Here is a 27170-nt window from a genome sequence, read left to right as displayed (position 1 = left end):
ACCAAAACCAAACTAGGCTAGGCAACATTTAGATGAATGGCAGAGGGCGCAGTGCCAGTGGGTAGGGTATATGGCGAGGATGCACTGGAAAAAACGAATTGGAACTTTGTAAGTACACTGTTGCGAAGAAGTCAGCAGAGATTATGGCATTATATGACCTATTGTCACCTTCATAAGATCTTAACACTCCTCTTAAAAACATGACCCGATAATAACTACCACGTTTTTCTGCCAGTGCAGTTTGCTTAGTTCTCAACTGGTGTTCGTTATGAGCCCACCACCAGCCGCCGTCGACACTTGAAAGTGTCGCAAAGTTTTCTTTTTCAACGCTATTTTTCCACATTTTTTCCTAGTTTGGCCAACAAACAAACAACGGAACAACAAAAGCCCAACCTGCCGTGTGCCATTAATTGAAGTTTGTTGAACCAAAAGCTGTTTGCTGAAAACCAAAACCAGCACTCTGCACTATATTCCATGCTATAGATACTAGATCTATGTAGGTGCATGAATATAACCACCCAACCACCAATAGCGAAAACATTTTCAGCTGATGGTTTTTGATGATGCGAAAAGATAGAAATATACACGGATACGTGCATATGGGCAAAAACACACACTATTCGGCTAGAACGACAGCTTGAGGACCAATTTTCCGCGATAAACCACACCTGCCAGTGCTGGAAAATGTATTGAGAAGCGTCGGAGTGCACGGAAGTGTCAAAAGTTGAAGATTTTTTCTCTTTAGAAGCAAACTTTATGGCCAAGTTTTTGCTGAAATTTCCGAAAGTTTCGTGTTGGTTTCGCAATGCAACGCATTGAAATTGCAGAAAAGCGGCGAATTTTTTTTACTATCAATTTTTGTGGATGAAACTTTCAATGCAAACTTTTTCATTTATTTGGTGCACTAATTGGGAAAAATTAAATAAAGTTTCATTCGATAACTTCAACTTGTAGCAATAAAACTGTCATAAAATGTAGTAAATTAAAGAAAATCTCTCGCAAATTTTCGCCACTAGAAGTCGTTGAAAGCGGAATGACATTATTCAGTGGAATTAAGTAGCTCGGTTTTCCGCAGAACCACAAATGTATATCAAGTACTTTAATGCTCGAGTGCTCGAGCATTTTCTCTTTGTAAGGTTTTCCCCTCACCCTATTTGGGATTTTCCAGCGATTTCACTTCGCATGTAACTCAAACCGCAAAACTCAAACTCAAGTATGCAGACAAACACTTGTAGATATTTAGATAAGGTTATCTACGAGTATGTGTGTGCAATGCATATGCTAGTTAGTACCTATGGTTTTTTGCTTTTCATATATGTACGTATATACATATATGTATGTACGAGTACATACATAGGTTCATATATTTATGTGGCAAAAGCAGGCCGCGTCTGTTGACGTGATGCAAGTTTTCATCTCCAGCGCCCAGCTCACAGCCGCCTTCTTGTTGTGTTATATTTTTCATTAATGATGTAATTTGGTGTCATTGTTATAAGCGACAGCGACAACAAACTACAACAATGCATCGCATTTCCTACTTGACAGCGGCGTCAGTTTGTCATTGCATCAGTTTTCCAGTTTCGCGGGAGTGCTATCATATACACCGTACAAAAATGTGTAATGAAATGGGCTATAAACGTAATTAAAAAGCTATTTTTAAATGTATGCAGCAAAAAAGAACAGTTTCTTTCGGTTAAAATCCATCGTGATAAAGAAACAGAAGTGCTTTGATTATAAGATAGCCGGGCGCCACCTAGCGGCGGCTATTTTAAATACTTCTTACTTTTTACTGTAGGCTTCTTTTTATTTATTCTTTTTTTATTCATACAAACCAAATGATATGCATATTTAAAATCATATTCAAGCTTAGAAGCAACATAATTGTTTTCTCTGCAGCAAAACACAATGGCAATGGGAAATGACGGCAGACTGGCCCGCCCTACTTGGTGCTGAAATTCAAATTAATTAACATTTTGCTGTTCTCATTTTGCAGCAACGGCTGGAACGTTGGCAGCAGGAACCCAGCCACCCAGGAAAGCAGGAGAGCAGGATCTGCAGGATTAGGAGGCAGTAACTTACGGCAGCTGTGCGGCAATTTGCATTTGCCAAACTCCGAAATGAAGAAACAGCAGCAGAATATTAAAAGCCAGACAGATGTACGCAGAGTTTGGGAGAGCAACTACAGAGTTTGCCTTCTTTTCTCGGGCAATTTAAATTTTCTAATTGCCAAAATAGGTAGAATGCGGAATTTGAACAGAACAAAACACATAAATACTTTGGATTTCAAGTGCAAAACCATTCCAAAACTATGCCAAGAAAAGCATAATTTGCTAGTGATTTCAAATCACTTCGATTACTATTTTCGATAAAAACTGATTAAAACAGAAATAACTATAAGTCTGCACATTTCAATCCCGTTATCGAAAAGGTTCTTCTTGAGCGCCCGTAAAATATTTGCCAACAAATCCTAGAGTAATCCTAGATGAAAATCGCTATACTTTTCCTTTTGTGGATGCCGTGTGGACTGTAAGCTTTTGTTTTGTTTTCCTTTGAGGCCGCAAGCGGTGGAAATATTTGTGCAAACAATTCCCGGTTAATAGGGAAATGGGAAATGGAGGGCCAAAGGAATAGGACCTGGAATAATAGGGAATGCGGTGTCGGAGGCGTCGAAATGATGGTGGGGCGAGTGTTGGAAAATGCGGAAAATGGCTTTTGGCTATGGGCCACCTGTATACATAGCCATATACATACACACAGACAAATATACTCACATCCTTTCAAGGACATTATGGCGGATCCAGCGCCACAAATCAACGTCTTCTTTTCCCCATTTCCACTCGCATTTCCGCTTTTATTCCTTGCCATGTGCCGCCCATTGTTTTGCTTACCCCAACAGAATCCCCAACTCCTTTTTCTGCATCTCTGCACTCAGTTTCCTTTTTGTTTTTGCCCGTTTTTTATCCTTTCTCGGCTTTCAGCTTTCTCGCTGCAAAAATTTCTTGATCACATCCTTGAGCGAGAAATGGAGAAATGGGCGTGTGCTGCACATAAATTTGCATTTTTTTTTCAAAGGAAATTTGCCATTTTAATTTGCCTAATTTACTGCGAAAAATCGAAAAGAAATCCCATTTCCCCCAAGCCTCAAAAAGAACTCCCCTTTTCTCGTTTTCCCTTTTTTCCCCATCTTATTTTTATGACGCCTTATCCCATGACATTTTATGGCCATCAAAATCGCATAAGACGTCAAAAAAATAAAAAGCCAGATGATGGCAAAAAAAAAGAAAGTTTGGCCATAAAAAAGGGTTGCACAATGGGAAGGGGAGAAAGTCCGAGAATTTAATGAATTGATTGATTGATGGAATGATTAATAGGTTGGCCGGATTGTAAAAGGATACCGAATGAAAAGTGCAAACTCTAATGCTTGATTAAAGACCATAAAATGTGAAAACAAGAAATCTCGAAGGGAAAAAACTTCATACAATTGTTATGACAAATTGATTATTACTTAGCAATTGAAACAGGAGACAACCAAAAATGGAAGCCCATAAAAGTAGGCAGCATAAATGTGGAAAAAGCCAAGTAACTCTATACCGAGCTCACTTCGAAGTCATATGTATGTAAGGACTTGCAAGGACCTTTATTTAATTTACAACACACACTTCAGGTCTTTCTTGGACTTCTATGCTGAATCTCTAAATAATCCAATTAGATGCTGTGATACCCCAAAAAAAAAAAATACACAGCCCAAGAAAGCCATACACACAATCAGGGAATTAAATTCAATTAAATGCAGACAGAAGAAGTCCTGCGTCCTGCGTCCTACGTCCTGCCCTGTCCTATCCTTCCATTCAACGTTTGTTTAAAAAATCTATGCAAAATTCAAAGGGAAATCTGAGCGGAAGGAAAACTTTCACTGGCTGAACGGAATGAATATGAATATTCCCGACTTTAATACTATTAGACATGAAGAGGAGACACACAGAAGTTTGGTTTGTTCATCATCAGCGTTTCATTTCACACAAAAAATCCTTCTACTGCTTGCCAAAAGATTTGTGCAAACAATTTTCAGCCACAAAGTGTGTGTCTGCACATAGTATATAAATTGCTACGAGTGTGTGGGTGATGTTTGTATGTATGTGCATATGTATGTATGTATCATCATCAGTGTGTGCATATGTATGTATGTGTTTGTGTGGGAGTGTTTACAAATGTGTTCGTCCTGTAGCCATTTCAGGATCCGCTCCTTTTTCCACTTTTCCCGGAAACCTTTTCCCCTGGCGCTTTGTTTACGGTTACAAAGAGCCGCCTGAAAGTGAAGCTAAGGGTTACAGTGAGCACTCGCTAAGTAGGACCATATAAAATAGACCATTTTTGTTTAAATATCATAAAGTAAAAACTGCTTAACTTTAAAGATTTTTTGTACAATATTTTAAATATTGAGGTGTTAAGTTTCCATACAGATATACGATATGTTTCCAAAGATTCCCATACATAATTCCTATAAATTTCTCTATAAAAATAATATTCAAAATTAGTTACTGTACTTGCTGGCCCTTTTTCGCACTTTCTCCGAAGGGAATTCCTAAAAAAGAGGGATTCTCTTTGGTTGCCGGCAAAATCTTGGAATACCGGGCAGACAAATTCAATTTGTTTTCTCCTACAAAATGTTTCTTTCAAATGGGAGGGTCTAAAGTGGGCGGCTCAGGGCGTGGGAGTGGCAGATGGAAGCCCAACTATGTGAAAGCGGAAGCTGCACAAAAAAAAGAGCCGACAGAAAAAAGTACAACAAAAATAAAGCTGAGAAAGCAAATGTAGTGCTTATTGTACAGTGGGATCAATCCACGATATTTCGAAGTTTATTTATACCATTTTGAAATATCCGAAAATTATATTATATTTATATTATAAATAGCATAGTATATTTTCGTGTATTTTTTAATCTAATTTAAGCATTTTCTAAATTAGAAAATAAATTAATGTAGTATGTATGTAAACAACTTTACAAATCAAATTACAACACTGTGCCAGGGTTGTCAGGCAACAAAATAAAAAAATACAAGGGGGGAAATATTAAATGAGCATTACAACTATATGTATTCTTCACCCGGAACCGGCAAACTTTTTGTTGTGATTTCCTTTATTTTTTTTTTGCTGCAAAAGTTACAACAACAAAAATGGAAAGTCTCGTCTGCGGGTAGAAAAGAGAACAACAACAAATGCAGACAACAAAAGCCACAGTGAACAGAAAATGCTTAATAAAAGGGAATAGAGAAAATCAATATATTTCGGCAGATACACACACAGACAAGCCGACACACACACACACACAGACAGTTTGCTCCTGTGAGGAGTTGCCGGCAAAACTTTCGTATACGTATACGCCATGTGGTACAGCGCCAAAAGCGTTAGAGCGAAAGAGAGGGCCCGATGCCGGAAGCGAGAGAGAGGGCGAATGGCCAAAGGAGGGAGAGGGCACGATTGTTGCGCAGTAAATGCCGTTAGATAAATGCGAAAACAGCGGCGAAAATTTGAATTTCCATGAATGAACAGAGGGAAAAAGAGTGCGAAAGAGATGGTGCGACAGACAGAGACAGCGATACAGCAGCCATCATTCACAAAAGTCTTATTTTTTCGGCAAGCTTCTGTTGTTTTTTCCCCACTTCCGTTTGCCTTCCGTATTTACTTACATGTGTTTGTTCGTATCTCGGTGCGTTTTCCATGGGCATTTCATCTGACCCACTTGTTAATTCCCACAAAAATTCATTGATTAATTCCGACCACCTTTGATGGCCACTTTTTTGGTCTATACAGATTTTTCCAAATATTTCTCCTCTCTTTATTTGGCTTACAAATGCTTTTTGTGTGGAGTTTTCTATTCTTCTTTATTTTGAAAACAATTTATTAATAAATGAATAGAATTGTTGCTCATCATTTTTTATCCAACTATGAAATTGATAGCAGTTCTTCTATGTATTCCAATTCGGCTTTGTCTTTATTTTAACATGCTTTTATTGGAGCTGTCAAAAATAGTCCCTCTTGTGTGGCTACAAAATGACTTTTTCCATTTGGCAAATGACTCGCTTTGGAACAAGTTAAATCAAGCGTTGCTGATGCAATTAAAAGACCAAACGGCAGAAGGGATATGCCCCAAAGGCCAAACAGGACAACAACAGGACGACGAGTGAAAGTGGATGGCGAAGGCGAAGGCGGAGGGATGTGAAAAACGTAGTCGAGGAGACCACTGGCAGTACTTCACAGTAAACTGCATGTAATTGCATGGAAAATTAGCTGTGACACCGGGTGAAAGGAGGCAAATAGGGGTTTGACAGGAACCAAAGAGGTGATTTCCACCGCTTAATGAAGTCCGACGTGGACCCAGACAGGTAATTTGATTTGGGTTCATGCATAGTTCAGTTTATTTGCCCGCATTGGGTCCGCAACGATCAATACGTGTGTGTGTGTGTGTGTGTTCTATACACCTTTGCTTTGCTCCCTTGCAATCTCCACCTTTCCAGCTATCACACAATGCACAACGAGAGCAAAACAATTCCCTTTTAGCTACTTCAGCCCTTCAACCCGACCCCATCATACACATACACCTTCTCCACTTTTCCTCGACACTTTTCCATTCGTCGTCTGTGGCGGAAATGTTGACAGGGACAGCCACCAAAAGTGAGACAGATGCAATTTACCGGAGCACAATGGATGAGGTGAGCATTAATGCACAAATGCGACACCTGGCGTCAGGAAATTGCTAGGAAGCGACTAGCACGGAAATGAAATTGTGATCTTTTGTTGCGGGCACAATTCGCAAAAGCTTTCTCCACTTATTAATAAAAGTGAATTTGATACAAGCATCACAACTTCCGAACTGAGAGACACTAGTACCTAAATCCAAACTGTACACTTATTCAAATCTTACTAGTGGATCCGCCATGATTTTCACGCAAATGTTTAGCCATTTCACTAATTATCCACTTTATAACGCTTATCCACGAATCAAATAAGAACCAGAATACAAATTTCAGTCAACACCTTTCCCCAGATGTCGCAAACTCATTTCCTTTTCGCAAAAATCTTTGCCGACTATCAATCACTGCGAATCACATGGGGGAATGCAATGATAACAACACTCAACAACAGCGACAACGCAATTTCAACAACAATGCTCGACGGCAACACCAATGGCATTCAACAATGACGGCGTGACAGCTGTCAAAGCAGACGATAAAATCAACGAGCTGACTTAAAAAAGGGGGTTAAAGGAGGGTGGAAGAAGGCAGACAGGCGAAATGGGGAAAAGGTGATTTAAACACGGACTTTCTTTCCTGTCATTTCAGTAGGTCCCACACCGATGCTCTCTCTCTCTCTCTTGGTGCAATATTACTGATTTTAAAACGTTAACTAATGTTTACAACACCGAATTCAACTCATAACATAGCCAACTAATATCAATCATATTCCTGATCACAAAGCGTACTCCTAACCTTAAGTAATTAAAACTCAATGGGCAAAGTGGCATGAAAGAGCATCCATCTTCATCAAATGTATATCCATCGAAAAATCATTTACCATTAATTATTCCATGCATTTGTCCCTTATCTTTTACTGGCCCCCCAAGCATTCAGAGTTCTAGCTGGCAATTTTTATAACCTTCTTCAAATGAAATAAACCTGCGACTCCAAGCAAACCAACCACAATAGCAACAACAAACAGGAGAAGCTTAAGCCTAGAGCAACTATTTCCCCACTCCACACCCCCTCCTGATCAACGGAAATGAAGGGATAAAGTGGGGTAGAGTTCTGAGGAGTACCGAGTCCAGAGTTATTCCCCCTTTGCACCAAAATCCTTCAGAAATTAGACAATTTTTCCTGCGGAGTTCGGGGGTTGGTAAGCTGGTCAAAAGCACTTCCCATCGCCATAGCGACAACAAATGCTCATTGCTCCCACCATCATCGTCATCATCATCATCATCTGATGCGACAGCTTGGCGGGGTGGCAGACTTATAAGGGGGATGGTATCCAGTTTTGGGGGACGGGGTGTCTATATAAAGTTGCGTTTAAACGGATTTCATCACATCGCCACAGCCCGGCAAAGGCGGGGAATTCAATTTAATTTATCAGGCGGCAAAGTAAAAGTCGCACAGAGGAACACGCCTACGCAAAATGAAAAGCCCTTCGGAAATAAAGTACTGCTTTGAAGACTTTTCTTGCCACGGAATACTCGTTCTAATGCCTCAAGTATTCGACTGCAGATATATATTATCAAAAACGAATATACACTTAAAATCGAATCAAAAAGCTAAGATTTTTTTGAGTTCATCAACCCTCGAAAAGTGTTGGCAGTGGCTGGAAGGGAATTACTTAAGAAGCTGGAAAATTCTCTTGTTCTTGGCGTTTTTCCATTTTTCCTCAGCCGTGAAGCAAATGCAATTAATCATTTTCCTTTTAGCGTTGGCTTAAAAGTATTTCAATGCTCAGCAGGGTGTACACTTGAAAATGTTTGAGGTTTCTGTGGGGGGGTTGAGGTTTTTCATGCTCAAATTTGTTGACAATTATGTGTAACCGCTTCAAATTTCGGCTTTTAACTCTATTTGTCTGCTGGATGGACGGGGTTAAATAAAACACGAAGAACAGCCAATGTGGTGACCCCGACAAAACCGAAATATTTCGTTTTAATCATGTGTGCGTGTCCTGTCATCTAATTAGTCTCATTTGCATACAGTCAATCCATCCATCCATCCACAAAACCTTTTATTGGCGTTGACCTTTCGGCTTTCGGACACATTGGACAAGGGAATTCCATTTCAGTTTGCGGTCAGTGCATCTAACTCTTCTCTGGGGTTGCATGCAACTCGTCACCGTACGTCACCCATTTATTATCTGCACCCCGTTTGATTTGTTTACTTTGGATGGTGGCGATGGGGAAATGCTTTAAATTGCTGTTTGATTAGGTTACCATGTGGTCGGGGTTGAATTGAACACGGAAATTATCGTATTAGGTAGATAATTAGTGTATATTTAATGAGAGAGTTTCTTGATCGAACTACAATTTTGTAGGAACGTTGAAAACGAAACACTGGCAAACTGAAAGATCTCAGTTCAAAGAAAGTTTAAAAAACTTAAAATGTATGCAAGCCCATAAATCAAACGATTGTACATTGTTTAAACTTTTCTTCCATTTCTACCTCTACATTAATTCTCAATCCTTTGACAACGTCTCCTTGATGAAGAGAACTTTTTCACCCTTTTATAATTAATTTCTCCTCACTTTCTCGAGTTCTCTTACTTTCTCAAATTGAGGAAACGGAGCTGTTCATTAGGAACGGATCTATTACAAGAAATCCTTTCTCCATTAACTTTTCTATGCACCCACAGTTCAATCTCTATCCATCTCACTCAGGCCCGTCTACCCTCTCGCTTGCTCCCCTCTCTAATTGCAATGCCTTTGTCAGGGCCAATTGGTGTTCCACTTAGCACCTCCGCCAGAAAGAGATGGAGAGAGAGGCTGGGAGTGAGACAGACGGAATGAAACAAAAAGCGAAAATTAACTGCGAACGCATAGAAAAGAACAGAATGGAAATAAATTTGTTGTTGTGTGATTTGAAGGACAGAGTCAATGTAGCATACACTGAGAAAAGTTAAAGGCAGTACCAACCTAATATAACAACATATATAATATAAACAACAATTTTACTATATACATATGTACATATAAACTTATGATCAAGTTAATTAATAATCTACATAGATTGCAGAAGTGTTCTAAGTAGGACTGGTATTATTCGTGCAAGTGATCATTTGAATTTCACTTCGGTTTTTTCCAGTGTATTCGCCCAAGCAGCAAACCAGCAGAAGCTGCAACAGAGGGCAGAAGCATTTAAAAAGCGGAAATCAGGCAGACGGCATAAATAAACCGCATAGAGCCGCACTCACACACTGATCTGTGTTTGTGTGTGTGTGTGCGTTGGCGAAAAGAGACAGAAACAAAGGAGTGCGAAAGAGAAGTCGCACTTGCCTGGTGCAGACAGATAAACCAGAAAGCTTTGTCTTAGCTTAGCGGGCTCCACAGCTCGCCTCTATTCTTTAAGGGGGCTGTCAGGGGTTAAGGCCGACCTTTTGTGGAGCCCCCCCCCACTAAACCCCCTGACCCACCAATCCCCATGCACATACATATCTTTCCATATCCCACATCTTTCCGTCTCCATCTGCCTGTTTTCAGTGCCAGCTAAGCGTTTCTAAATGCATTTAAATGCAGCAAGTAAGTTTATGCAGGGGCCAAGTGCATGAATAAATTTCGGGCTGACAATAATGCTTTTCAAGAACCCTTTGTAATAAATAATATAAAATTATTCAAAATCTACGATAAGTCTTTAAAGCCTTTAAATCTTTAAAGATGCAGTTTACATATATTGGAAATATAACAATTGCTTGCGACTTGTCTTAACTTTGTCTTTGTCACTTTTTGACAATAAAACTGAATTATGTGAGCAACAATGAGTTGGATTTCGCCCACTCTTTGCAATTTTACTATATGTATATGTACGTATGCATGTACATATGTATGTATGGTATATAAATGCATATGCATATATAGTTGTAGCTGCTCCTAGGAGCATTACTGCGACAACTTGAGTGCTTTCAAGTGGCATTAGACCTAAACCTCTGAATTTCCGCATTTCCCCCCTTTTCTTTCAGTGGTGAGAGTTCACAGAGTTGCATTTTCTTCTCATCGGGCAACCATAGACGTTTTACAGTTAAATTCGTGAGTTACGAACCTGAAATGATAAGAGCGAGAAACGGAATTTAAATACACATTCTAATCCAATTGCATCATAAATTATTGAAGATTATTGAATAACTTTCAATCGCTGGCAAGGAATTCGTAAGAACTTCACGGATTACAGAAGATGATAGTGTGGAAACAGCGCAAATTAGTTATACAACATTCAAAGGCGGCAACCAGCAGCTTAACTTTTGCTTATGTGAGAAGGCAGAGAGACAAAAGCCAAGCCATCCGACAGCTTAATCGAATGTCATGACCAACTGCAGCACAAATTGTTATTGCCTCATTATAAATAATCCGATCCCCTGCCCAGAGGCACCCTTCTTCACCCACCCTGCCCATCATACGTCGTCTGTCTCTGTGTAATTGCTCTAAGCGTTGTTAATGTCATTTGTTGTTGCCCTGCGATTTAACCCCCCTGAAAACCTCCGAGAACCCCTAGTCGAAATGGATGAATGGATAAATAAAAAAAAAAATAGAAAATAACTAGAGCACACAAATATCTCAATTGTCCGCGGGTGGTGGCTACAGTTGGCACCAGGCGTAGGAAGCATCGGTACAACCTGAGTCCCGGAGCTTCTGGTGCGGCAATAAATTAGCATAAGCCAGCCCGACACGTTGCCCACCTAGTGACATAATACCAGAAAGATGTCAAAAAATAGATGGCTGGTTGGTTAGCTTGCCACATATGTTGGCCTTTTCCATTCTTCAATCATTTTTCAACAGATGTTGAGGGACGTTTGATATGTTTGTTTGTTTGCTTTCTTTTGGTTTCGTCTCGGCTTTTTCAGCTTATTTGGCTTTAGATTTTATTTTGTTTAACTTAAGGCTTTACAAATTTCAAATTTCATGCCAAGTAGTCACATTTCCTTACTTTATTCTACGCTACTGAACGTATTTACCGAATAAATTGAAAAAAGACGATGTTTTTGAGCCTGAGGTGCTTTTCCAAAATAATCAATTGATGTCTGTCTGTCGTCCATTGTTCGCCAGCTGAACTGTTAACAGGCAGAATGGCCAATCGAATGCCAATCGATAAATAATAAAGGCAGTCAGATCGAACTACCCCGCGTTGCCCACTCACACCCCACGATTTTCATCGTATCTGGAGGCAGGGGATTCCCCCTTTCATTTTTTTATTCCACCCTTGGGAAAAGTGGCGCGAGATGCGTCCCAAAAAAGTGTTAAAAATGCATTCCACAGAGGGAGAGAAAAAAATCTGCTTTGATTTCCCTTCTTTGTGCTGGGTTTTTCCCTTTGGAGGTGGATGGTAAATCATTCAACTTTTATTATACTTCAAAAATAATATATACTTTTTTCTTTAAAACTTAAAAAGGTCTCAGCATTCTTAATGTCTTTTCTTTTTGTATGTGAAATTCCATAAAAATGGCAATAAAATACTGTGCTAATAAAGCGCGACTCACACACACACACACACACGTGTCGAAAAGGCCATTTAATGAACTTTATCACCGAAAATTGCCAATGGTCATTGAATTCGTGAACCGTTTAATGTGCTGATAACTCGCACAAACTGCAAAGGACGATCAAAATGTCGCTGGCGCACACGATATCATATATTCACAGTTGACTTGAAACCCTATGCGAATTATGGCCATGTAAGCTGATTGCTACGTTTAAGAAACGGCTTAAGGATGCACCTCCAATTTCCACGTGCCACACAACCACCCACCACAACCTGGCATAACTGTCAACAGCGTGGGCACTGAGAAAATAAAGAACATTTAAAATAATTATGAACTTTGTTATAAAAAACTTTATCTTCACTAATAAGAAAAAATCGGAATTGGATTTTTTTTTAATTTTTTTTAATATAATATTTAAATAAGAGTTGAAAGCATTAACCAATTGAATATATTAAACATTACAAAATCAGAACAACATTTGTGGCGCCCCCGGGTGGACCAAACTTGTAGTTATTTGTTGTGAGACTTTTTTTGACTTTTTTTCAAAGAACCCAACTAACTAAAATAACTTCGAACAAAGTTTGAGATAATTTTTGCAGTGTTTGGTAAACTTGCGGTAAATTGAATTTGCAGGGAAGACGCTGTTGACTCCTCAGTGCACTTTAGCACGTAGTCCTAATGCTGGATGATGGTGCACGGTGGGATTTGGCTGAGTTGGGAGTTGCGAACGCCGTATGTGGATGGCAGAAAGAATGGAAATGTTTATGCAAACAGTTTAAGTCACGAGTGAAGTTGGAAGGCTTGAGGAAATGTGTGGAAACGGAGATGCAGTTGCAGATGGTGGTGGTGGTGGTTTTGGCCACAGGTGAAGCCGAAGCCAACTGTGCGAAATGTTGCCATTTCCATGCTAAACGTTATTTAGCGTCTAGTTACATGCTCGTTCAGAGACTCCAAGCCCTGGAGGAGCACATCCTCTGAATATTCCTGCACATTTTTTTTTTCCTGGAGCATAAAGCACCTCAATTATGGAGTCCATAGCCCAGTCTGGCGGGTGATTGGGTTGCAAGCGATGAATATGCAATGTGCAGGAACTCTGTCATCCTTGTTATGTCCAATTTAACTTCGTTTGAAGAAGTTTAAAGTTCTATGACACTACGAAATCGGGTTTAGATTGGTGTCAATTTGAAGAGATTTGATTAGGAAAAAGGGAAAATATCTTCAACGATATCAGTTACTTTCTCGCCCCTTATACGATATCACTTTCATGTTGAAGTAAAAGACATTCTTTCATTATTCGTTTATCGATGGCAAATAACCGTCTTGCTTTTATCTTTGATTCTGCTCGCATCGACTAATTGAATTGGTGGACCATGTGGAGTGGATTAACTTGCAACCCCGATTCGATTGAGTTTGAGGTTTCCGCATTCCGATTTCCAAATACGAGTGCATATATCCCAAGGTCAGTGAATTGTACGCACGCACTCGATAATTTTCTTCGGGGGGTGGACATTTTTTCTATCCACCCTCGCTACGCATTCGCCGCTTCTGCGGCACAGAAAAATAAAACAGGAGTGCCAGGGAATTGGGTTTCACAAAACGGCACTGAGAGAAAAGGAAGCTATATTGATTGACATTAAGCAAAGTTGGCAACTAAAGAACTTGGCCTATAAAATGTTATTCACATGCACAAGTCGCGTAATAAGATGCTTCAATATAATATTTAATAATGTTAATGTTACCACTTTTTTTCAAGTGCACTAGCTACAGCAGCAACTAATAATTAAATCGACAAATGAATTCACACCCTTCGAACTCAACTAAATTACGATCGTGCTGGTCAAACAGTTTTCCAAGAGGGAGTTTTCCCTTCTTTCCCCCATCGAAGGAGGGTTGTCGAATTTAGAAAAGTTTCAAGGCCAATGACATCGGTCACTATTTCCTGCAATGGCAAATCATTGATGCGTTCCGATTTGTCTTCGCCATCCATTCCCTTCCTGTTCAGCTTCGATTTTTGGGTGGATTCGTTCGATTCCAGTTGGCTTGCTTCATTGTTGCAAAAGAATTGGTGATATATGTACGAGTATAATAACCCCATGAAAGTGGTTTACTGCATTGAGATTGTTAATAAGTTTAATATTAGATATTTTTTCAGTGCTGTTCGAAATTACCTCTTGAATGTATATATATAGACATTCTACCCTAAATTGATGTCAAAGTTTTAGTTGCAGTGCTCAAGTATTTAGACCTACTTCATTCACACCTAAAAATCACCTTATTTCGCCTGTCAAAATATGGAATAAAACAGACAACCTGTCAGTTTGGGCAAACTGACAGGCATCGGGCTAAGAACTATCCAATAAACAGATTGACAAGCCCGGAAAATTCGATGGAGCTACTATAATGCGTCCATATGGAGTAATTTTACTGGGCACGCAAGAATCTTATGGATTATTTCGCAAGATTTTCTTTGTGAAAAGTTCAACGCATGGGGAAAAGTGGCGCAGAAAATGGGGAAAACCCGGGTGTGATTTCTTCGGCCATCCTGCATCTGTTTCTCCTCTCTTTTCCCACCGCTCGACGGCTCCAGATGAAACAATTTACAAGCGGGCAGTCAATAAATTTCAATTAAACAAACAGCAACTGCAAAACAGTGCCGCCCCCAACCCCCCTCCCAGCCCATTTTCCATTGCATTTTTTCATTAGTTTTTTCTTTTTTTTATTATTATTATTTTCCCGCCTGCTTGTTCTCCTTTTGTTCACTTGAAATTGCGAATTCCTGATCGGGATTTACGATTGCAGCACAGAATGTACGTGCATCGATTTTAATTAATACAAGTTCAGCTAATCACAAATGGAGTCAGGATTTATTAAAAAAAAAAGGGAGCATGCAAAGTGGATCAATATAAGTAATTAAAGTTGTAGGGAAAGTTTGAATAGTTTTTTCACAATTTATCAAATAAGAATTGCAAGTGTTTAGCACACATTTTCAGTAAAGAATGCTGTTTTGCATTACGAAATGGATTAGACTGGGTACACCACATAATCCGACCATATGTTGTTATTCTATTCTGGTCTAGTTTTGGCCACCAGATTTCAGCTCTCCATTTGTGCCAAGTCATTTTATCGACCTTTTGCTGCAGAATACACAACCACACACACACACACACAAGTAATTAGTAAGCAGACAGAACGTGTAACAAAGTTTTCGCATACAAAAATTATGACTTTCATAATGCTCAAGTGGCGGCAGGAACTAGTGCAGTCTCCTTCCGGCCTCGCCCTCATATAATAACTCCCCTCATTTGGAAGAAACCTCCCCGGTTATGAATCATGTGTACAGTGAACTAAATATTAAGTGACTTCGCATAGTAAACGCACACACACACACACATATTTCGGCAACAGACGCGTTCACAGTTGTAGAACTAACTTAAAAAAATAGTATCAAAAGATGTAACTTTCGTAATGTAATCTTTCGAAATACTAAATAGTATTGTAATGAAACTTAGTGTTTAAAAACGAACTAGGATTCACAAGAAGTTTAAATATTAAAATAAAAAAATATTATATTTAATAAGTGTGTTACTTTTGTATGTTATATATCTACTACTGCATTCATCGCCGCAGTTGTAAATACCTTAAAAGATATATATATATATGGGTGTTCTATATGCCCAGAGTTGTGCGGAAAAGTCACCCTTATAAATAGTGGGTGAATCGAAAAACGCCTCACGGGAGCAAACACCGTTAGAGCAATTTCGTTTTCGGTTCTTTTCATGCTTTTGTGGCAGGACAATGAGGAACACTCTGAATGGGCCAAACATTTCCTCGATGCCGAAAAATGCTCGTTTTTCCAATCAGAAACTATTCTTGAAGGCAGGGAGGATTGGCCAAACGATTCCCCGGGCCTTAATCGATCATTGAAATAATGTTGCAGGCAGAGAAATGGATCCAGTTATGGAAGCAGTTTCCCCCCACATCGAAAAACCACATTTTCCTTTTCGATTTTGCACTCTTAATTTCACATTTTGATGTTGCATTTCCGGCATTAGGCTCTATTTTCAGTCTGCGTTTGATGTCTGGGAAAGCGAGTGGAAAGCGAAGTGGTAACTCGTTCAAAAAATATTGTTGCAAGATATTTTTAACACTCGCGCAAAAGTAGATCTGGCATATATCAGTGTGAACGGCAGTCCGCGTAGTGACGAATCGCACCGGGATAGTGTGCCAAGGCGACAACGAATATCTTTGCTAATTCTGGTTGATTATGCGAGTTAAGTGGAAATGATCTGAGATATCGAATATGATTTCAGGTTCTCAGTTCTAAGGAAACCTTCACTTTATTCTGCACTTCCAACTAACTCATTCCAGTATTGCTAAGTTCGAACAAGATCAATTAGTCATGCCATCGCAAGGTTAATAAGCTCAGCTCGACTTGGCTTAATTGTTACTTAATTTATGCACATTTTCGAGTAGAATTCGGTTTATGCTTTGGTTGGTAAAAGAAAACCAAGGGGTTTCATTCCGCCAGTCGAGGGGGTAAAAACCTAAGTGTTTTCGGTGTCAATTGCATGACAATGCAGGGTTGCATTTAATTGCCATCCTGCACCGACCGACTTCTTGCCACCTTTTTCCCCCAATCTCGGCTATTTTCTGGAAGAAATGTGCCCCATCTTGATGTTTTTGTTTCTACGGCTACGGCTGACACGTGTCCTGGACATGAAATGGGTGTGGTCTTCCACGGGGTTTCTTTTGGGAGAGGAGTGTCGTCCTATCTGCCTTGTGCATCTGAGGATTCTGGCCGGCATTTAATTACCCAACACTTTCCCGTTCCCCCCAGATTCCTACTGGGATAATTGTTTTTAATTTTCTCTGTAAGCCACATTTTCCGCTCCATTTAATCGGGCACTTCGGTGCATAAATATGTATCCATTGCTTATTTGTTTAAGGCTATCAACAAATTGTTTAATAATGCTTTATAATATTATCGCATAATAATCGGTAACACAATTCGGCTAAACACTGTACCTTTTTAAACGGAAAAGAATATAAGTGAAAAGTATCTTATGGATGTGTACTCGCATTAATGAATGTATGTACGTACTCGTGTTTACTATTAAACTGAAACGTGACTTATGGCCACCAGCGACGAAATAAGTTGAGATTGTATGTGACCAAATGGCAAATATTTCTGCCCATTTATCGGTGCAGTTAAAGAAAAAAAAAATAAACAAAACAAACCGACAACTCAAATGACTTAAAAAACCCAATTGAAATGGATCTACCGGGAAACAATTGGATAGTTGTACTAGAAATAAAATAAATGTTTACACACATACATAGTAGTCGTTACGCGCCAACAATTTTGCTAAGCAATTAAACAAATAAAAAAGCCAACGAATGAAAGTTTGTCAATGTAAAATGAAACCGATTCAGAATTCTAGCCGGTTGATTGCGGGTCCAGAATTCATGCCAAGTCGTGCCCACATTAATTATCCATAGTAACCAGTAACGAGTAAAAAGCTAATAGTACGTAAAAATACGACTCGATGCCCTATGAAAAACCCTATTCTCAGATATTTCCCCATAAAGTATAAACTTTATGAAAATTGAAATTCGTGCAAAAGTGCAACAGTGAAAAACCGAATTAGGAAAATTGCTAGCCTTATCGATTGCATCACTCAGCTGGTTGCACACATCGAGGAATCGGCAATGCAATTACTTATTATGCAATACACAGCTCCAAGTATCAATTAAAAATGCCAGGCATGCAAAGTATTTAGACAAATTCCTTGAAACGAAAATCGAACTGCCTGTTAAGTTTGATATACCTAATTCTTCTGAGTGTACAGGGTATCATCGTTGTCTTCTGTTGAATGCATTCTACTTCATATCTGCACAGCACACGACTTAAGATGCAAAATGCAAAATCTTGTTCGGTTATTGTGCTTTTGTTTGTTGTTTCCTCAAGGTCTTTGATCGGGTTGGAGTTTGTTTGTTGCTTTATTTGTTTGTTTTTCAGTACTGTGTCCAGTGAGACAAATACATTCGCACAAACAATGGCGAAAAGCAAACACGATGCGAAATAATTGAATTTAATTAACATGGGAAAAGACCACAGACAAAAGTGACGAAGACGATGATTTCCATGTGGGTGGTTAAATGCGGGGCGGGGGCGGGGGCGTCACAAATAAATAATTAAATAACTTCGGACAATGTTGGCAGAACCTTGTCGTTCCGATAGCCCTCGAATTTAGAAAGTTAATTGTGCACACTTTGAGGTTATTGTTGTTTATCATATAACTTTTAACTTCTATCTATTTTTGCATATTTCTCTTGTATTGATGTACATATGTACGAATAATGATGTAAGATGAAAAGTTATGTGGAATAATCGTTTTTTCCAAGCTAAAACTATAAATCCACCCGCTACTGTGTGTTTTGGCCATGTTTGTTGGCCCTCTCGCTTACCTTTAGTGTAAATGCTGCCAGAAATGCTAAACTCCAGAGCCAGCGATGTTGTGGAACGGCTTTTTGCCTTTTGAGCCGGATTCTAGTAGTGGCTTTGCTTAGCTGGTACAACATTTTGGGGCCGTCGTTTTGCTGTTTTCGTTGTTGTTTTCCTCTCCTCCTGGCTCTCTTTTGTTGCCTGCTTTTTGTTTTATTTTTTTATTTTTTGTTCCTACGGTTGTTGTTGCTGTGGAGTTTGCAATTTATTGTGCGATTTTTGAATTGGGCTTTTCGCTAGTTTCTTTCGAATTCGGGCATTTTCAGCGCGAGTTTAGTCTTTACTTTGATTAAATGCATTGTTTTCACAGTTTTCCCGTCAGTTTGGTGAAATTTTGTATATTTTTATCCTGAATCCAATTGCTTGCAATTTGTTGGTTTAATTTGAATTGATTATAACATATTTTTGTTTGTTTGTTTTTTTTTTTTTCGTGATCTGCAAGAGAGTATGAATTAAAAATAACTGAAAGAGTGATCTCAAGAAGGAGATAGCTAGATAGTGGCGCTGTCCTGCTCTCTACCTGCTCCGCTTCCTCTTCTTCTTATCCAACACTTTGCGCTTGCGCCAAAAGCTTCAGTTCCTTTTTTACATATTTTTCTGCGACTTGTTTCTATATTTCTGCACAGTGGAACTAAAACTAAACATTTTGCTTATATACCCGTAAAGTATAATATTGAAATACCCGTTCTTCTTAAGTTTTCATTCCTGGAACTGTGTGATTAAGCAATGCATTAATTCCATTTAAATCTAATTCGCAGGCAAGTGCTAATTAATTGCAATGTCTTGTGCAGTTGCAAAAAAATACTGCTGATCAATAATTTAGCCTCCGCTGACGTCATTGAAATATTTAAAATATCGCAGCCAGCAAATAAAACAAATAAATATGAAGAACAAATAAAACTAAACGTCTGAAAACCAGTTTTGCGAAATCGAAACGATACACGGCACAAAAATCAAATTGTTTTGACAATTATCATATCTTCTGGGGGACTAAAGCTGTAATCCTTGTATCTTTTGAATAGACTTGTAATAAATCAGTAATCCTGGTGTAGGACTAATTTAATTTAGGAGTGTTTCCTTTTAAGCTACTCTAATTTTGTTCTGTGTATGGTTTGTTTTTGTTGCACTGTGTTGTTGTTGCCTTCTGCGCTTGGCAACGTTGTCATGCAAAAAAGACCTTCAACTTTGTTGCAAAGAGAGGAGAAGACAGAAGAAGAGCAGAGCAGATTTGATTGATCTTTTTCCTTCTGGTCGAGAGAGAAGAGCAAGAGAGACAGAGAGGAAGAGAGATATAGAGAGAGAGAGAGCTTTATGATCTCGGCACATAAAACACAAAAACAAAACAAGTTTTTAAAAACGTATTTCTTCACCTGCTATTTATTGTTGAATGAGGGACAAGTTTTTTTAATGCGGCTGGAAATTTTTCGCAACTTATTGTGAGCATTAAATAGAGATTTTATGAAACAAGCCAAAAAGATCCCCCAAAATATTGAATGCCGTCAGAGAAACAGGAAGTGGAGAAATTTGCCGCACAACAACAAAATATTCAAATGAGGCTGCGTGTGAAAGAGAGAAAGCAGCGGCATGCCAAAAAACGAAATAACACATAAAAAAGCTGCGTAGGTGTTGCTTCTACCTCTCTCGCTCTGCCTGTGTCTGCCCCCCCTCGACCAATCTTTTTTGTTATTATTATTGCACACACATACACACACACAAACAACTCTCAATTTCTGCTTTTACTTTAAGCTTTATTTCAGCATTTCTTACGTTTTCCACTGCGTTTTTCTCAAATTTTGCTCATTCGGCACGCCACCAAAAAAAACTAAAACATTTAAATATATACACCGTTAATTTGTGTATTTCATTTACTTCTCTTCTGTTGTTGTCGTTGGTTATAAAAAAATAACAAAAAACAAACACAGGCGCACGCACACTTACACGTACACGCAGGCACGCGACGCAAAGCACAGACACAAGAAAAAAGCGGAACGGACAATCGACAAATTTTGCGTTTTTCGAGCGTTTGCTTTGCGGCCCGCCTAAATAGATTTCGCGTCCGTACCGTCCGCACTCCCGTTCGCTCTTCACCACACTGAATTGGAATCTGATTCAAATTCGGATTCGAGTCCGGAGTCGAAATTCGAATCGGAATTGGAATCGGAATCGTCGACGCTCGTTTCACCTGTAGAGCTGGACAAATAATCGATGACATACCGATAGTATCGATAGGAACCTCTGCCGCTTCTATGGTCGCTTGTAACTGTCAACTATTTAAAATCAGCATTAACCCTTACTTTGCTGCGTGGCTATAAAATAGTTAAATACAATTAAATTTCTTTTACTCGATTCTTTTTAACGTGAACCAAGCATTGCGGCAGTAGGTTTTTGGCCATTACAAGTCAGAGTTCCGTAATTATTATTACTCAATTACTCACACAAAATGTTAGTCCAATTGGACTTCTTAGCTCCAGTGAGCCAAGGGGATAGGCTGTATATGCGCACCCAGACAGCATGTACGACGAAATGTTAACAAACAAAACACTTCATATTTTGTTGTTTATTCCGCGCAAAACCGATCTGATCGAACTCGAGGTGTTCTTTGTTTCCGAACTCCGAATGCTATCGATTATAATCGATAGTTCAAACTCACCTCAGAGGGGAATTGAATCACCGTTATTCGGCTACAATGCGCGCGAGCAAGGCAGCAATAAGGGGGCGCGCATTTCAAATCAGTTTTTCGATTGAAACCTATGTACCCACTATAGAAAAGTGTAGTATTCCAACTCCTTCATTAAATAAAAACACTTTAATTTTCTTTTATATAATTTATTATTTATTAAGGTTTCATTTGCATGAACTGTTACTGGTTATTATAATTAATTATTGTTAATTACAGGCTATGTTTTAATTGCTAGAGATTAGCAAGTTCTAAAAATTACATTACACATTATTATTCTTATACAGAGTATACCTCTTGACATTTGACATTACACTTAAAACTAAATTGCTAAAAAAAAAAAAAACAATTCAAACTTTAATTTTTATTTGGACATATAACAACGCAAGGAAAACAAACAAAAATTAAATGACAGGATAAGCCAAAAGTGTTTAAAGAGCACAACTCGTTTGAACAAACACTGAACGATTCGCTGGGGAATTAGCATTGGACTTTTAATTAAATTACACACTAGACAAACCGAGTTATAATTAAAAATACAAACAGAAAATTGAGCTAAACGAAAAGTTAATAGCATATATGTATGCATACATTTATAGCTACAGGAATTTCGCTATAAAACAAAAATAACGAAACGTGTTAAACCAAACCCCCCCCTCATCGCTACGCCCATCACCAACCGCCGTGGCCCCAACCCCCCGAAACCACCCACCGCCTCATATTTACCACTAAAAACACTTGCCCGAAAAAAAAATCATATATTCCCTCCGATACGCCGGTGATAAGAACGCAACGCCAAGGACAATGGCAAAGGCTTTGATAACAGGTCGGAGCGAGATGGGAAGATGTCTCGCTCCCTCTCTGTGAGTATTGAACTACAGCCAAACTTCGCTAGTACGAACCTCAACCACACTTTGGAATTTCAACTTAATCATATTTTGTAACTTAGAACAATTTAAATGATTATATTGTATTTAGCGGATTGGATTTTAGGTTTTTTTTTTTTAATTTTGAACAAATTTTTAACAAACTGCAACGTTTATAAGGGTATGGAGTATGGAGTATGGGGAAGTTAGCTGTAAGCATATTTTAAAATACACATTTTGGCTTCCCTAGTTTCTAATATCGTTCTCTATATTCTTTGTAATGTTCCCAAAACTAAAACTGTTGAAAAATAAAGCTGCGCCTGGAAGTGTTTTTATAGATTACAAAGGGATATCGAAGGAGATTTGTGATATAAATATATATATATATAAAAATAATATGCTCTTCTTCATAAAATAAAAACATTGTTCACTGACAAGTTAATAAAATCTCCAATTCAAAAACTGAAGAGTTTGACTTGGAAAAGTTTGACTGTACATATGTAGTCCTCTCTCTTTCTTCGAGTGAGACGGCAAATCAAAAAGCAAGCGTTTAATTTCCATCGATTGCAACATCCGTTTGTTTAACTATTAATGAGTTGTGTTTAGCACGTTCTAGACTTAGGGCGAAATAAATATATAATTGTTTGTTTGTTTTTCTATTTTCTTTTTTTTTTTTTGTACTCTTTTTACACTGGTGTTTTGGGGCGGAAGGTGATAACTGGGAAATCGGGGAAATGGGGCTTAAATTTCAACTAAAACCAAATCCGAGCACTGATCTAATGTTCATTCACACCCATGCTCACACGCTCACACACACACACCACTCACTCACGCTCACCACTCATACATATTTACAAATTAAACGTAATTACATAACGAAGATTATTGATAATGGAACGCATTTAGCAGCACCCACCGATCGCCATTCAATATAACATGTAATCAAACTACTTCTTTATACCGAAATCACACACAGAAACAGTTATGGCCAAATGTACCCAAAATGTATCGCTTATGTTTTTGGGAAAACCGATTATCGTGATCAGATCATTATTACTGTCATAATATCAAAATAAATGCGAGCTTATATTGCATATTCATCACATAGCCATATGCTTATGTTTAAAATCAAATGAAACCGCGTTAATTTCGTTTATAATACGGAAACCTTATGAATCAGTTTGCTGTATAATGAAAAATGCGTTTGGAACAAGTTGAAAAGTACGTAGAAAGCAAAAATCGCGGAAAGTCCCATATTAAATTACACAATTGCTTGATTTGTTAATGGCTTTTGTAAGCCAACTCATTATACATATGTATACTGAAACTTAAAATTGTTTGATTTCTCAAAGCTTGGAAATGTGAATACGAAAACAAAAGGTTCTTCAACCCACGTTCTTTTTGTCAAAAACACATTCAGTTTTTTGGCTGCATTTTCAAATTATCTGATTAATGCTCGTCTTCCTGATACATTTTGGGTTTTGACTTTGCGATTGGCCAGGATTACCGATATTACCGATACTAAGTCGTATGTGGGCATGTGAGCTACCAATGACGTCCATTTCCACACCCAATTAGAAGGCAAACCAGGTTCCGTCAGCCCGTCATCGCAGCGTGCTGGTCAGGGTTCGATGCAGGACACTGGGTCGTGTGTGGAGCGACGGTGGCGGTGATGTGTTGCTGTGCGGATCGGGCGTGTCCGGTGCCTCGCCGGCACTCAAGCTACTGGCTGGTGATAGGGTACAGGATGCCGTTTCCGCCTCGCTGAGACAGCTGCTCAGTTGCCGGATCACGCCCTGCGTGGCGTTGGTGCGCTCCTTAAGCTGCTCACGGTCTCGTTCACGCTGCTTCTGATGCTCCTGCTGAAACTTTCTGGCCGCCGTCACATTGACCACACTCACCGACTTGGAGATGGAGCTCTTGACCGATGAGGGAGCCGGCGGCACCAAGGCCAAGGCGGGCGTGGGCGAGGGAGCTAGCTCCTCGAGGGTTAACGTATTTGCTGGCGAACTGTAGCCATCGTCCATTAGGCTTTCCATGCCCTGGCCGCCAACCGTCTCTGCTGAATCCACACTCTTCTGTAGGTTCTCTATTAGATAGAGGACAATCCGCTCCAGCTGCTGCGGTGCCTGCGAGGCGGGCAAATCGGGACTGCTGCTCTGCGTGGGCATCTCCGCCTTGATGATTGTCGAGAATTTCTCCTTCATCTCCTGCACCTTTTGCCGGCCCGCCTCCTCATCGAGCAGCGTGTTGACGCACAGAAAGGAATGCACCTTATTACTGCCACGGTCGACCTCCAGAAAGCCCTTGGTGTGCAGGTAAATGAAGCGCCCGTTGCGGGACAGCAGACGGTAGCAGCTCTCGCCATAGTCACTGTTGCAATCGTACATTTGTCGAAGGGCCACAATCACCCAGCGAACGTCGTCCAGGTGCATGAAACAGAAGGGACTAAGGTTGCGCACCTGATTCGAGTGGAGAATACATGGTTAGTTATTATAAACTGTTCAGGGAGATGATGTTAGTATACCCACCTCATCCTTCATATATCCCGCCACCAGACCAATCCTTTGATCACAGTCGATGATGCTGCCGTCGATTAGATGCCTCGTATGGTACTCCAACTGATAGGGTTCTGGCTGCCTATAGATGGTCAAGCCCACAGTACCCTCCGTCTCCTCAGGCGGCCGTTCCTCTCGCAGCACCCTGGCCATGGCCACCAGGACAATATCATTGCCGCTGATCCCGTGCAGCGCCGCCTGGGCAATGGCATCGTGCTGGGGCGGGACCGTCGCCGCTTCTGCTGCCACCGCTGCAGCAGCAGCCAGCATATTATTGTTTCTCGAGCGTCGTATCAGCTGGGAGACAATGGGATAGTTGGCAGCGGCACCTCCGGTCAAGGAGGAGTCACTGCGACGAAAGCAGCCATCGATCTTCACCCGCTCGTAATGACGCGTGGCCTCCGCTCGCGTGGAAGCCCTGGCCAAGCGGACTGTAAAGCAGCGGCGATCCATGCGTAGTCGTTCATCAATGGTCGCCAGATGGGCCATTCTCCGCGGGCTGGGTGTTCGTCGGTTGTACGGGTGATCCTCGTCTTCGTCCGCCTCTCCCTGCTGCCGCCCCAGACGGTGTTCCTCCGTCTCCATTTCCTCCTCCTCCAGATCACTGCCCGAGGCTGAGGCCGACGTGGAAGTGGAGTGCTGCTGGGGATTGTGACCCTGCTGCTGGTGGTGCTGATGCTGATAGAACAGGGTCTCTATATCCCTGGGTATTAGCTGCTGCCTCAACAGGTCCTGATCGTCGGGATGCGTGATCTGCAGCAGATTCTGGCCATACAAATCGGACTGACAGTGGCCCAATAGCTGCTCCACGCTGGTGGATACCAAAACGATTTGGCCACTGCAGGTTAGGGTGAGGAAACAGCAGTCCAGCAGTTGCATTAGAGTGTCCGTTAGATGCAGACTGGGATTGGGTAGATCTCCGACAGGTGAGGCAGACATGCCCGTTCCCTTGAGACCGGGTTTCTTGCGACGTCTGGAAGCGGATTTGCCAAAGACATACTGAAGTCGCAGGCCATGGGTGGCGAATCTGAGGACGGCGGTTTTGTCCAGGCGACGGGAGGATTCGGCTGCATGTGGTACCATGGTGGCCAGCTCCTGGATGCTGGCATTAAGCTTATCCCGTCGCTGTTTCTCGGCAAGATTACGGGCCTCCCGTCCGTTCGCTGGATCTGAGGAGCTCCCACTTCCCGATCCCGATCCCGATCCCGATCCTGTCGAGCCAGCGGATCCTGTGGAGCCCGTGTTGCCCGTCTCTGCTGCTGCCATTTTGGACTTTTCGGGCGTTTTCTGGAGTTACTGCCTCCTTGTTTTTCACTTGTAATCCTCGATTTATGGATTTTCCCCTTTAATTGGCGCCTTGCGGTAAATGAAAATCGTCACTCTCCATAACAGAGTGTACGCTCCGCACTTCTAGAATTGTTATTATGGAAATTTTTCGGCTAAAATATATTTTTTATTACTTTTGCAGCTTTTAGTTTCTTATTTTTGGCTGTTGTGTTGTTTTTTTTGCTGCTTTTAAAGTTTTCAAGGTCTCGCTTATGCTGTGATGTTGTTTTTGTTTTTGCTCGCCTCCCCTCTCTCGCGAGCTCTCCTTCGCTCACTGACACACACACACACACGTCACTCTCACGCAACGTACATATGTTTTCTCTTTTCGCTTTCGTACTTTTCCACTTGGTTTTAGTCTTATTATTACTATTATTTGCTTCCCTATTTATTTATGCGTTTCGCCTTGTAGTTTTTTATTTTTCGTTTTTTTTTTCGTTTTGATTGCGTTGCGAATCTGAATCTCCTGCTTATTGTTGTTGCTGCTGCTGGTGGCGTTGTTGTTGTTGCGTTTTAATGCCCGCAATAAGAAAATTCGAAGGGCGGGGGTCGTTTTAACAACGCACTTGCTGCTTGCACTAGTTTTTGTTTATACTAAGTGATTAATTGTTTATTTTTAACATTTATTTTATAACAATAAACATTGGCCAGTCTAAAAACTATCGATACATCGATGTAACTGGTTGTCGTACTAAAATTCGCACGTTCACACCGGACGAAGTATCAGAAAACCTCGAACCTTGTTGCTTGTCGATAACATTGTTGTAATACATGTAATCTATTAGGGTTGAAGTAAATTTTCAGATTATATCGCAACTCCGTATACTTTTTTTAAATATCGCATTACACATTGATGTTATAAAAAAGAGTTATATTTCGTATTGCATTAAACATTTGGATTATTATATTTAGTAACCAGATAACACACAGCAAATCACTGTTTAAATAGAACACAATTGGTTTTATTATTATTATACATACAAAAAGTTATTAGATTCTTACTGTGGGAAAGTAATAACTTTTGA

General features: G+C 40.1%; 2 protein-coding genes across 5 annotated transcripts in view; both read right to left on the bottom strand.

Annotated features, from left to right (window-relative positions):
- LOC6725695 (tyrosine-protein phosphatase 10D) overlaps positions 1–19153 on the bottom strand; it is a 42167-nt gene extending 23014 nt beyond the window's left edge. For all 4 annotated transcript variants that reach the window (XM_039297421.2, XM_039297422.2, XM_039297419.2 and 1 more), the window contains exon 1: positions 18682–19153. In XM_039297421.2, the coding sequence (XP_039153355.1) occupies positions 18682–18795 (114 nt within the window). In that variant the 5' untranslated portion in view covers positions 18796–19153. The remainder of the gene's footprint in view (positions 1–18681) is intronic.
- Positions 19154–22409: 3256 nt separating this feature from the next.
- LOC6725694 lies at positions 22410–26923 on the bottom strand. Its single transcript, XM_016173758.3, has 2 exons — positions 24793–26923; positions 22410–24723 (listed from the first exon to the last, which is right to left on the bottom strand). Exons 1-2 carry the CDS (start codon positions 26083–26085, stop codon positions 23866–23868), a joined length of 2151 nt encoding a protein of 716 aa, XP_016038959.1. The 5' UTR covers positions 26086–26923; the 3' UTR covers positions 22410–23865.
- Between the last annotated feature and the right edge of the window lie 247 nt (positions 26924–27170).

This window comes from Drosophila simulans, chromosome X, assembly GCF_016746395.2.
Source record: "Drosophila simulans strain w501 chromosome X, Prin_Dsim_3.1, whole genome shotgun sequence".
In the NCBI taxonomy this organism is placed as follows: Eukaryota; Metazoa; Arthropoda; class Insecta; order Diptera; family Drosophilidae; genus Drosophila; species Drosophila simulans.
This window is presented reverse-complemented; position numbering and strand designations above follow the sequence as displayed.

Coding starts and splice junctions, on each gene's coding strand:
- LOC6725694 (XM_016173758.3), bottom strand. CDS start 26,085: ATGGCAGCAGCAGAGACGGGCAACACGGGCTCCACAGGATCCGCTGGC. Junction 24,724..24,792: donor CGGGATATATGAAGGATGAG/GTGGGTATACTA, acceptor CACTCGAATCAG/GTGCGCAACCTTAGTCCCTT.